Source organism: Cucumis sativus, chromosome 2 (genome assembly GCF_000004075.3).
Source record: "Cucumis sativus cultivar 9930 chromosome 2, Cucumber_9930_V3, whole genome shotgun sequence".
Lineage (NCBI taxonomy): Eukaryota > Viridiplantae > Streptophyta > Magnoliopsida > Cucurbitales > Cucurbitaceae > Cucumis > Cucumis sativus.
Genome location: NC_026656.2, coordinates 2,027,418 through 2,041,965, shown reverse-complemented (window position 1 = coordinate 2,041,965; position 14,548 = coordinate 2,027,418). Strand labels below are relative to the sequence as shown.

Here is a 14,548-nt window from a genome sequence, read left to right as displayed (position 1 = left end):
AACTATGAAAAATCCCTATACGTTTTTAGTTTCGTGGGGTCTTAGAAAATATTTCTAGGTCCCATTTGATAATTATTTTAGTTATATGTTTTTCAAAAGAGAAAAAGTAAGATGTTGTAATGTATTCTTTTTGGAAGATGTATATGCCGACTTAAATAGGGTTGTTGAGTATATAGCTCACCTGGTTGAAATGTTGTATTGTCGTCTGTCAATTAAACGATAGAGAAGTTTAGGTGTTGTTTGGTTTATGATTAAAAAATTATTGCAGGGAAGAAAAAGTTCGGTAGAAAACATAAACAATTTTTTTTCGTTTTATTTGAGGATGATTTTAGTTTAAAAGTTAAATTTGTGATTGGTTCATGGATTTGACCGTGCAATAATGTACAACGCTTTCATAATTTATGAAAACAAAATTTAAAATAAAAAACAACCATCTATTGATTTTTAAAGTTAGCTATTTTAAGAATTGTGTTCTAAAAAGAAGCATACCAAACACATTTTACTTGTTTTCTTTGTATTTTTTGGTTTTGAAAATATAAAAATGAAAAACGAATTACGAATCAAATGTGACATTAGATTCTCTTTCTCATATATTGATTCATAAATAACGTTGCTTAAAAATGATTACTACGACATATCGATTTAACCATATGCTAAATTAAAATAAATAAAAGTTTAGGGTTTCCTTAGATCCATGGCATGGATTGCATTAAATAAAATGTCTTATTGAAAATTTATTAGCCATGGGTGAAAGTTAAGTTATTAAATATACATTTTTCTTAATTAAAAGTTAGAATTAAACTTTTAATTTAACACAAATTCAAAAAAAAAAAAAAAAACACAAGTTAATTAAGATAAATAAACCCAATCTAAAATTTAATAAGGTTAATTGGAATCCATTTCTCAAATTAGATCATAATTTAAAGTTATGAATCTTTGCTACCCAAATAAATTGTCCCATAATTTACATAACCTTACATAATGAAAACCAACTAAAAACAATCTAATGCTAATTTGATAGACTTTAATGCATCTCTTAATTGATTAGATAAAGAAAGTTTAGAACCCAAATATTCACTCATCTCTTCTTCTTCTCCAAAATCTCTTAATCCATATATATTTGAATATCAATAATGTATTGATTTAGGGTTTGTTTAAACTTACTTGAGAAAACATTTATATATATATATATTTAAACTATTTTGATAAAGTTTATTTAAAATACCTTTCAAAACTATTCTCAAATACTCCAATTTTCTTCTAAAATTACTTGTTTATAGAATTATTCATTTCAAAATATATTCCAAACAAACTTGAAATTGAAAATTAAAGAAATTTTCTAATGCTGTTCATGTTATGGGCCAAAACTAGTACTACTTTCTAATATTTTGGGCTTCCTTGGTCCAATTTATGCTTAAGATGGTTAATTATAGGTTTAATTATACTTTTATTGAGTGTAATATGTCAAAGTTAACCTCTATCGAAGTTTGTTTAGTAATAACAGTGATTTTGTATTTTCAAAAGTAGTAAAAAAAAATGCTAAGATAAAAAATAGAATAGGACTGATTTGAATACTCATCAAAAGTAAGACTACAACTTGTTTGTATTAACAAGGATTAAAATTAAACAAAGCATAAAATGTAAAACGATATCTTAATTTAAATGAGTCTATACCATAATCTTGAATCGACGGTGAAAGAATTGAACCATATAACCTTTTTGGATTATAATTGGTGGATCCAGTCTTGACCATGTTCAGATTGGAAGAGTTTTTTTTTTTTCTTACAACAAACGTTAGGTATGAATATATGAACATTCGATTCAAAGGAAATATACGTGCAATCTTGAATTGATGGAGTTATATTATGTTGACAAATACACGATTGTATTTTTTTAAGGGTATAATCGTAAATGTATAACAATATTTTAAAAAATTATAAATATAAGAAAGTGAAAGTAAAAATTTAGGTACAAATTATAAATAAAAGATTAATATTTGAAACCCAAATACATGACTCTTAAGTTTTCGAAATTAGTAAAAAAGCATTTAAAAAAAACGAAATGGCTGAAAAGTCCAAGTAGAAATTTACTTGATGAAGAAAAAGTGGAGGGTAATTTGGGGAATCTAAAAATAGGGGAGAGGGAAGAGAAAGTTCTATTCTAACGGCTTTCACGAATGCTAAAACTTTTGACCATCTCTTATTCCGGTGATAACGGTCAACGAAACTAACTTCCATGTTCTCCACCCAATCAATCCTCTCCACGTGTCACTTTCCCGCTCTTTCTCCCTATAAAATCCTTCTTCTTAACGACTTCCACCTAGTTTCCCGAAGCCCTTCGTTCTCCCCTCCCATTCATTTTTCCCGCTCCTTCCAATTTTCCCCCATAATATTCCTCAACAATCCAATCTCTTCCCTCTCTTTCTTTCTTTCCATCTGCTTTCCAGATACACACACACACCCAATTTTGTTTTACTCACTGAGAAAGTGGAAAATTTAGCAATGGCCGCGACGATTGCTGTCTCGGGAGCCACACCCGCCACTGAAACACAAAAGAAGAACAGAATTCAGGTTTCTAATACCAAGAAGCCCCTCTTCTTCTACGTTAATCTTGCTAAGGTATATATACGTAAATCCCTTCTTTCACTTCTTTCCGTTTCTTTGATTATTCGTTTGTTATATATATATATCTCAGAAAGAGATTATTATTACACCCATTTCGTTATTGTTATGTTCTTCTTCTTAGAAAATGGAATCCGAAATTAGTAATGTACGAAGGATTTATCAATAATCCGTGTTGTTCTTTTGATTTGATTTATGATTTGAGTAATTGTACTATCTGGGCAATTGTTTGATTTCAGTTTCTTTGTTGTTTTGGTTTGTTTTTTTTTATTGGGAATTCTAAATCGATGTTTGCCCTAAATTCAGAGGTATATTCAACAGCATAATGAAGTTGAGCTTTCTGCCTTGGGAATGGGTATTGTTTCATTTCTTTTGGTTCTTTTAATTTATGGGTATATATCTGATGAATTTTTTGGCTTTCTTGGCTCAAATCCTTCATTGTAATATGACAGCAATCACTACTGTTGTCACAATTGCGGAGATTCTTAAGAACAATGGGCTGGCTACAGAAAAGAGTATAATCCATGATCTTTAATGTTAATCTCTCTTGATAAAAATGGTCATTGTCTTTTACTGATAATCTTTGTGGTTTTGTTATGAAACAGAAGTTTTGACTTCTACAGTCGGCATGAAAGATGAGAACAAAGGTCGTTTGGTTCAGAAAGCTAAGGTTTGTTCAATTAGTTATGAATGTTGAGATATTGTTCTTGTAGGATGGGTTGATTTTGGATGATTATCTGCTTCTCAGTTCTTATAAAATGGTTTTAATCCTCTGGAAATCAGTCTCCAACATTCTTTTTTTTGTGTGTGTCTTAAAATAGCTAGATTGAGATATTGAGAGGGCTGTTTTTGGTTTATTTTGTGACAGATTGAGATTGTTCTGGGGAAGTCTGAGAAGTTTGATTCTCTGATGACTGCGGCCACGGCAGTACCGGAGACAGTGGTGGCAGTTGCAGCAGCTGCTGAGGAAGAGAAGAAAGCAGAGGAAAGCAAGGAGGAGCAGTAGGGGGAAAGAGAGAAAGGAATGTGATGTTACATTGTTGTAGTTTAAGAATCACATTTGCAATATTATAGGATAGGCTATTTTCATTTGAAATTCCTCTACTAGTTTTTTGCCTCTTTCTGAACAGTCACAGTTATGAATGAGATGTCATGCCTGCCATCAACCAAAAAGAACAAAAGAAAAAAAAAAAAAAAAGGAAGAAAGAAGAAGAAAGAAAACCCCTTTTTCCTCTCTGTCAACTGTGTTAAGAAGAAGCCTTTTTGTGTTGCATCTTTTGGTACTTTCATGTTGATCTATTGAAGTTGAATCCCTTGAAAAATGATGGTTCTTTTGGAATTTCTTTTCCCCTTTTGTGTCTTGTCTTTTGCTTATATGCTTTTTTGACCCTTTGAATTTTTGAGCTTCGATTATGATAATTGAAAGAGTATAGAAACTACAAAGAATCCTAACATTGTTGAAAAGAATACGATTACATCAATCATTTTAATTCAAAAATACATTGAGTATACTTTATTTTCTATCCTAACTTTAAATGTGGTAAATTTTACTTTTTCTTTTTCAATTTACTCTAATTTTTTTTACGTCAGTTGGAAAAGGAGATGACAAAAAGATGAGTGATGCTCGAATTCATTATATTATTATTATAACTAAAAAATTATGTTTTAGTTATCGTGCATTTGATAGTTTTTAATAATTATTTTGACTTCTAAAATTTGTAAGAATAGGTTTAAATGTCTCGTGTGTAATTGTAAACTAAAAAAATATCTATTTTCGGTGAAATTAGAGATGGTCATATAATTATTCTAAATAGTAATAAAATACATTTCTTTTATTTTATTTTGACTAAACTCTAATTTAAACACGTATGTTATTCACAACTTGTTAGACCAAAAAAGGTGATTTTTTTATCTACTTGTTCTATCAAACAATTAGCATGTGATATTAAATTTGGTATCTTGGGGCTTCAAAAATTTGAATTTGGTGGACCATATGCATAGTTAAATTAAATTTTCACAAATTGTCCCCCTCACCCTACCCAACATCCAACCACAATAATCTCCACTCAATGCTTGTATTAAAGAAGACTGGCAAAAGAAAATATATGTGATTGATTATTGCTAAGGAAACAGAACAACATATGACATATTAAATATGATTAATAACGATTAACATCTCATTAATGAGTATATTACACATACTAAATTAAACCAAACCTAATCAAAATCATTAATTCGAACTTGAAAAAAAGACAGAAAATATACTTTTAATCATTGAAATTCAACGTTGATGTTTTCAAAATAAACATTTTAGTCTTCAAAGTTTTAAGAATAATTTTAATTAATACTGAATTGTTGTAATAATTTTATTTTTCAACGATTAGAGACTTTGAATGATAAAAAATATGTACACATGAGCCTGATTCAATGATAAATAACATGCACTCCATTTTTTTCGTTTTTACATAGAGACTATTATATCAATATTAGTGAGCCAAACTCACTTAAATTTTCGCCTTACATAACATTAGAGTTTTTTTTGTGTTTGAAATTAACTGAAAGTTAAATTATAATAACCTACTCAAAATTTATTTAATATTAAAATTTAGACTTTAAATACAACATTTATAGCATCAAAATGAAATTTATGTTTAATTTAAAAAGCGATAAACTGATTTAAATTATTTTAAAAACAATTTGCTATATTTTGATGGTTTATAATAAAATTTCAAATTTGTTTCTATAATTTAATATTTGAAAATTGTATTATTTTAGAATATAATTAAAATGTATAATATGGTTATAAAAATATAATAGGATGAAAAGTGATTACCACACACACATATAATTTTCTTTATAAAATTAAAGGAAAGAGAGAAAAAAAAGAGGAAAAGGCTAATGAGATAAAATCCACCGGCTTTGTCTTCCATTGTGGTCGCAAGCCTTCTTCCGCCTCTCTCTCTCTCTCCCTCTCTCTCTCTTCAAATCTCTAAAACCCTAGAAGCCCCCATTCGATTTTCAAGTTCAAATTACTCATTTCTCTCATTCTTCTTCTACTTCTCATCGCTTCTTCTATAGGTATGCCAAAATCAGCTTGCTTCCTTGCTTTCTGAATTATATACATATTCAAGGTTTCTTTCTTCCGTACTTTTCTCTTTGGTTGTTCTTGTGCTCTGTTATATATTTCGTTCATATATCGATATATTTCGGGTTAATGTTTGTAATGGAAGTTACGGAATGGCTGTACGTCTTTTTGGGTCTGTATCTTGTTTTTAATACCTTTTTTTTTTCGAACCGCTAGGGTTCAATTCGATGGGGATTAGCCTGGAAGTTTTCTTCTTGTGGGATTTTCTTTATATTTTTTTAATAGTCAAGTTCACCCGCATAGGGTTTTTTTTGTTTTTTTTTTTTTAAATTTCTTTTGGATGGTATGATGTAAGGTGGAAGTTTCTCTGTTGGGAGTCTTGAGGAATGCATGTCTTCTTACTAATTACACTTGTTAATAGGAGTTGAGGCCGGGAGATTTTCTATTGATTGTTTTTTTTTTTTTGGAATTATACATTGTAATTTTATGCTAATGATGCTCATTATAGGAATTTTGTTTTTAAATTATTATTGTTTTTTTTTTACTGATTTAGGTAGTTTTTTTAAATTTTTTTGCAGTTTAATCTGTAAGAAACACATGGCTGATGTGGAACAGAACTATACGCATGTCGTTGATGATGACCAAGTAGATGAGAATGCACAAATATATGAGAATGCTCAGGTACATGACATTACATTGGAACAGGAAAATGCACAGGAGGTAGAGAACTTGCACGAACTTCAGAATGAACACATACCAGAAACCTTAGAATCTGAGCCAAAACAGGTGCATATTGAGGATCCTCTGACTGTAGTAAGTGAGAAGAAGTGGCCTGGATGGCCAGGGGAGAGTGTTTTTCGAATGTTGGTTCCTGCCCAAAAGGTTGGTAGTATAATTGGTCGGAAAGGTGAGTTTATCAAGAAAATAGTTGAGGAAACGAGAGCTCGGATTAAAATTCTTGACGGTCCTCCCGGAACAGCAGAAAGAGCTGTAAGTATCCCCCTTCTAGATATAGCTTCATAAATAATAATTTGGACAGTGTTTTGGTGTTATTTATGTGGATTTAGTGAGACAGACTATTTAATATCAAAGTAATGCGACTTACCCAGTTTTATCTTCTTTTGTTATGGATATTAATACTCATTAAAAATTTATTGTCTTAGGTTCTCTTAAGTTTTGTTTTCTCGATATATGTAGCACATTGCATCAAGGTAGGGAAGTACTGTGAATTGCTGCATGGGTTGATTAGCCCAATTTGGCTGGGCATTCAGTTTGAATGATTATTAGCTTTTTTCAGTTAATTGTTTAATATCTTTTGCACTCTTGGTTGTCATATTCAAGCACGTGACATCAATTATATGGCTGTGTAATGTTGGAAACGTGACACTTAAAATCCCTATGAAAATCAGACTATAAAGCATTGACAAAAATTATCGTTAGTAATCTGATTAGAATTTGTACTAAAAGCCATTAAATCGCTGATTAAAACACTTTAAAGTTGGACAATGTTCTAAAGTTCTTGTGAGTCGTAGAACAAACATTTGATTAAATTAAACCAATCGGCACACTTAAAATGGATCTGCTAACACTTAAAATGGATCTGCTAACACTTGTGGGGATGATTGAGCTCTCCATCTCAAAGATGTATGTGCTTCTGCACCCCAATGGTGGGTGTTAAAAGCATGACTCTCTTTCAGCTTTATAACTGCCAAAAGGAAATGTGGGAAGTTAAGATTAACCCTTGAAACGTGCAAAAACAACATTATTAGTCAAGCAAAAAAGAATGTAAGACTAATCCAGGTAATCCCAAAATATGGATACAGTTGCCTTGATTGTTGTAACAAAAAAGTGAATCTGTGCAGGTTGTGTGTTTAAGGCAACGACTCAATCTTCAATAGGATTCCATATTTGAAGAACCAAAGATCCAGATGCGGGGATCAGCACTCAACATTACAAAGTTCTGAAAAGTTGATCTGAATAACACGTATGGAACTTTTGTACCATGAAGCACTGCAATATCTCTGGTAACTTCAGATCTGAAGATTGATGTCAAGATTTCCAACGGGATAATAAATATGAAAAAATGGGAAAAAACATAATGACAAATGTTAAGAGTTAAAAATTTTATTAATCTCAAAGATGCTTATACACGATTAAAGATGTGCTTAAAAAAATTGAGGGACTAAAACTGGCCAGTCAATATCAAATAGAAGTGATATATTTTTGCTTGTGCTTCTATTGTGTCTTTATCAATAACTGGGTCTATAATCCAACAACATATGAAGTAATACTGTGAAAACCAAAACTCATTAATCTAAAAATGAGGAAAACATAATTATATTATATAATTTCTTGAAACATAGAAAACTGATAAATAACCTCCATGTTCAATGGTAGCTTGCAAATTTCATCACTTGCTGCACGGTTTCTTTGGTAGTTACCCTTGTATATGTTTGCAGCCTCTAAGACGTGTCTTGCATAATATATTGGTGGAAGAAATCATTCACCATTTTGGCACTAGCCTTTTCAAATATGTAGTTTGGAAGACCATTTTTAGAATTGTTTGGTCTGCCTACTTTTGGAAATTTTACGATTCTAATTGCAAGGAGCTAAAAAATTTAATTAAGAAGTCAAGCAAGTTGGATGAGGAAGGGTTTGGGCATTTTGTGGGAGATTTCAGTGGAAACTAATATGAATAGTTTTTGAAGGCCATAGTGCTATGTGTTGTGCGTGTACATTTTCTGGCATCTTTATGGTCCTCACTTGCAGATAAAATTAATTTTTCATGGTAGACTAGGAAAATTGGTAAAGGTGATCTTTCTGTTATTTCCAAAATTTTCTATGATTGTATGCACATCACAGTCCATGAGTGCATTTATTATTTGATACAGGTGGAAGTTTGTGTAAGAAAACTGATCTGCTACTGTTAAATTTGTTCTCAGAAGTGTATTTAGTGAAGAAATCACATCTTCAGAAATTTTGGATTGTGATTCTAATTGATGTTATAAGCATTCGGTTATTTCATTGGTTGGGAGTGGGAATTTCATGTGTGTTTCCTGTTGTGGAGCTCACTAGCTGGCACTGAAATTTGATGAATTATCTTTGATTTGCATCTGTTGTTATATGAGCTATTTTGTATCTGTAGAGCAGGGAATTTTAAGTTCTATTATTTCATACTCATTTGAACTTTCCCCTTATGGTTGTTGGTCAACTTGTGAAATTTTTTTAGTTCTAACAAAAGGGGATGCTTCATTTAATAGGTAATGGTGTCTGCAAAGGACGAACCGGATTCTGCTTTTCCTCCTGCGGTGGATGGACTTCTGAGGGTTCATAAACGCATTGTTGATGGTCTGGAGGGCGATAATGCTCATGCTCCCAATGCGGGAAGTAAAGTTTCAACGAGGCTGCTTGTAGCAGCTTCACAAGCAGGAAGTTTAATTGGGAAGCAGGGTGGAACTGTTAAATCCATTCAAGAAGAGTCAAACTGTATAGTTAGAGTTCTTGGATCAGGTGGATTTCTTCAGATGCCATTTGATTTTTTGCTTCAATATTCTTATATTTGTCATGTCTTTATTTTCTTGTATTTCATTTGTTTCTGAATCGATAATTATAGTTTTCCCTTTTCAATGTGTCCCTACCTTTGTCATCCGGGAATTACTGCAGAAGATTTACCTGTTTTTGCTCTCCAAGACGATAGAGTCGTTGAAGTACTAGGTGATCCAGCTGGTGTGCACAAAGCAGTGGAACTCATTGCTTCCCATCTTAGAAAGTTTCTTGTTGATCGAAGTATCATCCCAGTTTTTGAAATGAATGTGAGTGTGATTTCCTAATGATTTTTCAACGTCTTCCATTTTTAGATGTAATGAAGTCTTAACGTTCCTATTCTTCCATCCAATCCAAACGACCAAAAATCAGATGCAGATGTCAAATCCACAGATGGACCAGCACATGCCGCCGCCACCACACCAACCCTGGGGCCCGCCTCAAGGAATGCCACCAAATGCTGGGGGTGGTCCTGGGTTTGGACCAAATCCTCCTCAATACATGCCACCACCACCACGACAATTTGACAATTATTATCCACCTGCTGAGATGCAAGCGGTTATGGAAAAGCAGCCCCATCATGGAATTTCTGCTTATGGAAGGGAAGCTCCTATGGGTGTTCATGCAGCATCAAATGCACAGTCGGCACCATCAATTGTCACTCAGGTCAGATAAGCCTTTGAACTCCTATATTTGAAATGTGATTTTGCAAACTCCTTAAATCTTTGTCCAAAGTAATTCTGATTGTGTGCTTTAAATCTTCTTCAACGTTCTTCAGATTTGCATTTTACCAGTGAATGAGAATACTGAATACCCTTTGGGGACGTGTTGAATATCATAAGATGCTTAGAATGTTTTTTGTTTTACATGCAGACAACTCAACAAATGCAGATTCCATTATCTTTTGCGGATGCTGTAATTGGAACTGCTGGTGCTAGTATTAGCTATATTCGTCGTGCTAGTGGGGCAACTGTTACTATCCAAGAAACAAGGGGAGTCCCTGGGGAAATGACTGTGGAAATGAGTGGAACTGCTTCTCAAGTTCAAGCAGCCCAGCAACTTATACAGGCAATTATTTTTTCTAGTCCTTTTGATTTTACATCTTCCTCTATTATGACGACTTTAGATATGAAGTCAACTTTCAATTAAGAATTCTTTTAGTTCATTTTTTTTCTTGGTTTGATGGATTTGTTGTACTGCGTCAGTTGTGTGGTGACTTGAACACAACTTGGTGTAGATGTGAATCTCATTTCACTAGGGAATCTAGTCGGTGACAATTTTTTTCATTGAAAACTTTTCTCATTGTGAATTAGGCCGGAGAAAAGGTTTTTTCTTTAAAAAAAATGGTTAAAGTATAGGTTTAGCTCATGAACTTTCAGCTTAAAAGTGTCTAGAAACTCTTTAAGTTTCAACTTTGTGTCCAATAGGTTCCAGCGCTTTCCAACACATTACAATGTGTCTGATAAATTCTTGAACTTTAAACTTTCAACTGTGTCCAATAGTTTCCTGAACTCGTCTGAATCATTTTTTAAAGCACATAAAATCCGAATTGTATTTATTCGATCAACTAATTTTTAAAAATGTTGAATATATTCAGATCCATTGGTCATGACACTGATGTTTTTCTTCCAATCCAAGGACCCAAAACAAAATTAAAATTCCAAGAACTTTTTAAAGTTTGGGAGTAAACAGGGGGTTCGAAATCTTACCCCTCGCCCCCCCCCCCCCCCCCCCCCCCCAAAAAAAAAAAAAAAAATGGTCTCTCACATTCTATAAGTTCCTTTTTTTCATTCACCTCTATAAGTTTCTGATGGTGTATTCCTTTTTAGACCTGATTAATATTTATTTGAACGCAACATTACTACAGTCGTTAGTGCAATATAAGGCCTTTAAAAATCCTTCAACTGTGATGCAGAATTTTATGGCCGGTGCTGGAGCTCCAGCCCAGCCTCAAGCCGGGGTATCTACAGACCAAGGCTACAACTCATATGCTGCTCATGGTTCGGTGTACGCATCTCCCCCTGCAAACCCTGCAGCTCATGCTGGAGGATATGGCTCTGTCTATGGTACGAATTATGGGTACTAACTAAGCCTTTGGCCACTCGAACCACATCATCATTAGAAAGATTTGTATCATGTAGCCTCCTTTTAAATCATCTTTTTTGAACATACTCTACTTGAACGACTTACAATCATTCTCTAAAATAGCCTATATTTGTGTGGTTTAGCGAATTCAGCGTCTCTGAGATTTTAAGCACCGACTTATTTTTGACTGCATATGATGGATATTTTCAGAGAAGCTCCAATCCAACATTGTCGATTTGAACTTATATGAGAATTAGAGTGTCTAGAGTTCTTTTTATATTCTTAATTGATTTGGTTAAGCTATATCTAATGTGTTGCTCTTTAACTAACCAAACCAAATAGTATAATGGTTAATTTTACAACTCTTAAATTTGGTAAGAAATGGTTTTAAATTGTTTTACGAATTTAGTACATTTTAATGCTTGTTTGTTAACAGTGGATGCAATGTCGATGTTTTGATCAAATTTGAATCTTCAACTACACTCAAATACGAGAAATACGTAATTCTTCCTTTTAAAATATGCTTTCCAATTCATGTTTGTGAACTTTACAATTATATATTATTAATAATTTTTTAAAAGTAAATTTATTACTCATCAATTTTGAGGAATTCTAAATAACTACAGTGCTCCAAGAAATGAGAACGACTGTTGATCAACTGTAATTATTAGGAAAATTTGTGAGGGAGAAGGGTACATAAAGAAACCACAAATTTATTGCATTCTTGTTCGTACTCCTAGCCATGTTTAGCCATTTGAGTGATGTTAATAAACTTACTGTAGTATCGGAGTTGCTTGGGGTATGTTAAGGGATATTAATGAGAGTTAATAGGTTATAGTATCGGAGTTGCTTGGGGTATGTTAAGGGATATTAATGAGAGTTAATAGGTTTGTGTTTGAGGTGTTAAGTTACTAAATTGAGTAATAATCTATACCATTGAAGTTGAGTTACTAATTTAAGGTTCAAAATCTCTAAAGTTACACAAACAACATGATTGAGAATTTTTTTTGAAAAGACACAAATTAATTCTATCCATAAACCAAAACAAAATGAAATAGAGACTTAACTAGGGAACATAGTTAAGAGACCTCATTATGTGAGGAAAGACTTGACTTCCAAAACTTAACTATTGATGCTTTTTGAATGTTATTGGAAAACATTATTTGACGTAAAATTAAAGATATCAATTTGTGTCGTTCAATTTCTAACAAAAGGTAGAAGAATTCAGAATGTACTAAAATTATTTCATCTAGATAAGTTAATTATACATCCTAGTTATACACAAGAAAATCGAAGAATTTGTCATGTGATAAACTATGATTAAACAATTGGATAGTTTGTATTGCGTTGATATAAAAAACTTGGATAGTTTGTATTACGTTGATATAAAAAACATTTTAAAAAGAAAAACTATAGTTAAATTGATATTTTTCTAGCTTAAAGTTACTATATATATATATATATATATAGTTTTTAGGGAGTAAACTTTAATTTCATATAAATCATTTCCCATTCATATAAAATTCTAATTTCTTTCCTTCCTTGTAACAAAGAAATTCTCCATGGATTCCCAAAAATCAACAACTTACCAAATCCCCCTTCTGAATCAATGGATTCAAATTTGTACAAATATGTAATTAAGCTCAGGAGATTACAATAATTTCGTCTCTCTAATGGACGTCGATCCTTCTCTTCTTCACCAGACGACAGTCTCGAAGAACACGATCCTCCATGTTGCAGCCATCTTCAACATGAAGAACATTGCCCAAGAAATCACGCGGCGGTGGCCTTTCATATTCATATCTTTTCACTTATTTCATATAGTATTTTATCTATTAACTTCAACATTCCATCGATAGCAAAGATATCAGTGAAACAAAAAGTTTTACTTCTTTTTAGCAATATTTGAAGTTTGAACCATCAAGTTCGTGATTTTTCGGTGACGACCATCCTTGTTCTTTCATGTCGTCGTCTTGGTCGAGATTTGCTAATGAATAAACAAAGATGTAATGGTTTAAATGTGCCATAAAAAGAAGTCAAAAGTTGTATATTTTGGTCTTGGTATTGAGATCTTGATTTAGATAGCAGCATATATAACACTACCAGTTATAACAATGGGCGAAAAAGGATATCATTTGTAAAATCATAAAAACCTTTTATCATTTTTTAAAATGTTATTTCTAACAAATACATAGTTAAAGATGTTTTAAAATGTTATCGTAGTTAGTTCTTAATTATAATTAAATTACAAGGACTAAATTCTAATTTTTTTCAAAAGATGGAACCAAATTTACAATTTAACCTATTGTTATTCTATCAAACAGGGTATACCCAGAGTTTACTCGAGACGCCAATTCGAGTGTATTTGGCTTCTCCAGTTTTGTATGCAAATTTGTTCCTTCCAAAACTGATGGAGCTGCCTTACTGGGAAAGAAAGTTTACTTACAAACTAAGCCCTCCTCGGAAAGGTACGTATTTTATTATTGATTTTATGTAGGCTTTTTTTCTTTGCAAAATATAATCAGTGGATAAAAAGACAATGAAAGTGATTTCAACCATTAATAATAATAATCAAATGTATATCAAACATTTTAAAAAATTGTAAAATATAACAAAATCTACGTTAGCCTAGCATGTTCATACATATACTTTTGATCCCTTTTCGTTTCTTTATTAAAACATGCAGTCTTACAGCGTAGCATGTTTGGAATTCAATGGAATTCAATACATTTGCTTGAAGAAGACGAACCAAAACCAAATGTCACACAACAAGAAACCAATGAAGCCATTAATACCAACAAAGCAGCCAATAGACAACTAAAGAAATCTCAAATATGGAGCCAAGTGTCTGATTCCAATCTAGTCGTGGCGACGATTATTGCAACGGTAACCTTCAGCGCTGCCTTTCAAGTTCCCGGCGGATACAACAACTATGGTATAGCAGTACTACGAAGGGCAAAACAATTTAGATTATACATGTTGTATGATGCTTTATCTTTTGGGTTTGCGGCTGCATAGATGTTCATCACGTTTTTTACGGGGTTGTTCGGGGTTGGTTCGTACTCGAGAAGATGGATGACATTCTTAACAGGGTTGTCTGTTTGGTTTATGGTGTTTGCATTCATGATGGGGACGAGTTTAGCTGTGGATGAACACTCAAAGCGTGGATGGGTGGCTCGTTATGTGCCTTGTATTTCCTTTATTTCACCTGAGT

General features: G+C 32.5%; 2 protein-coding genes across 4 annotated transcripts; both read left to right on the top strand.

The window, feature by feature from the left end:
• The first annotated feature begins 2,311 nt into the window (after positions 1-2,311).
• LOC101219955 (uncharacterized protein At2g34160) lies at positions 2,312-3,967 on the top strand. Its single transcript, XM_004139336.3, has 5 exons — positions 2,312-2,618; positions 2,928-2,976; positions 3,074-3,136; positions 3,227-3,291; positions 3,490-3,967. Exons 1-5 carry the CDS (start codon positions 2,502-2,504, stop codon positions 3,625-3,627), a joined length of 432 nt encoding a protein of 143 aa, XP_004139384.1. The 5' UTR covers positions 2,312-2,501; the 3' UTR covers positions 3,628-3,967.
• Positions 3,968-5,515: 1,548 nt separating this feature from the next.
• LOC101206130 (flowering locus K homology domain) lies at positions 5,516-11,613 on the top strand. Of its 3 annotated transcripts, none has more exons than XM_011650440.2 (7): positions 5,516-5,699; positions 6,285-6,696; positions 8,967-9,216; positions 9,373-9,518; positions 9,622-9,915; positions 10,123-10,317; positions 11,165-11,613. In XM_011650440.2, the coding sequence occupies exons 2-7, from the start codon at positions 6,304-6,306 to the stop codon at positions 11,333-11,335; spliced, it is 1,449 nt and encodes a 482-aa protein (XP_011648742.1). In that variant the 5' UTR covers positions 5,516-5,699; positions 6,285-6,303; the 3' UTR covers positions 11,336-11,613. The 3 variants fall into 3 exon arrangements, with proteins under 3 accessions (XP_011648742.1, XP_004139248.1, XP_031736962.1); XM_004139200.3 differs by having other exon boundaries at positions 9,370-9,518; XM_031881102.1 differs by having other exon boundaries at positions 5,516-5,752; positions 9,370-9,518.
• The last annotated feature ends 2,935 nt before the right edge of the window (positions 11,614-14,548 follow it).

What these genes read in the sequence shown, in the direction of transcription:
- LOC101219955 (XM_004139336.3), top strand. Translation starts at nt 2,502, where the DNA reads ATGGCCGCGACGATTGCTGTCTCGGGAGCCACACCCGCCACTGAAACA. An exon ending in GCTTTCTGCCTTGGGAATGG is followed by an intron (nt 2,977 to 3,073) that starts GTATTGTTTCAT and finishes GTAATATGACAG; the next exon opens with CAATCACTACTGTTGTCACA. An exon ending in TGGGCTGGCTACAGAAAAGA is followed by an intron (nt 3,137 to 3,226) that starts GTATAATCCATG and finishes GTTATGAAACAG; the next exon opens with AAGTTTTGACTTCTACAGTC.
- LOC101206130 (XM_004139200.3), top strand. Translation starts at nt 6,304, where the DNA reads ATGGCTGATGTGGAACAGAACTATACGCATGTCGTTGATGATGACCAA. An exon ending in CCGGAACAGCAGAAAGAGCT is followed by an intron (nt 6,697 to 8,966) that starts GTAAGTATCCCC and finishes TTCATTTAATAG; the next exon opens with GTAATGGTGTCTGCAAAGGA. An exon ending in AGTTAGAGTTCTTGGATCAG is followed by an intron (nt 9,217 to 9,369) that starts GTGGATTTCTTC and finishes GAATTACTGCAG; the next exon opens with AAGATTTACCTGTTTTTGCT.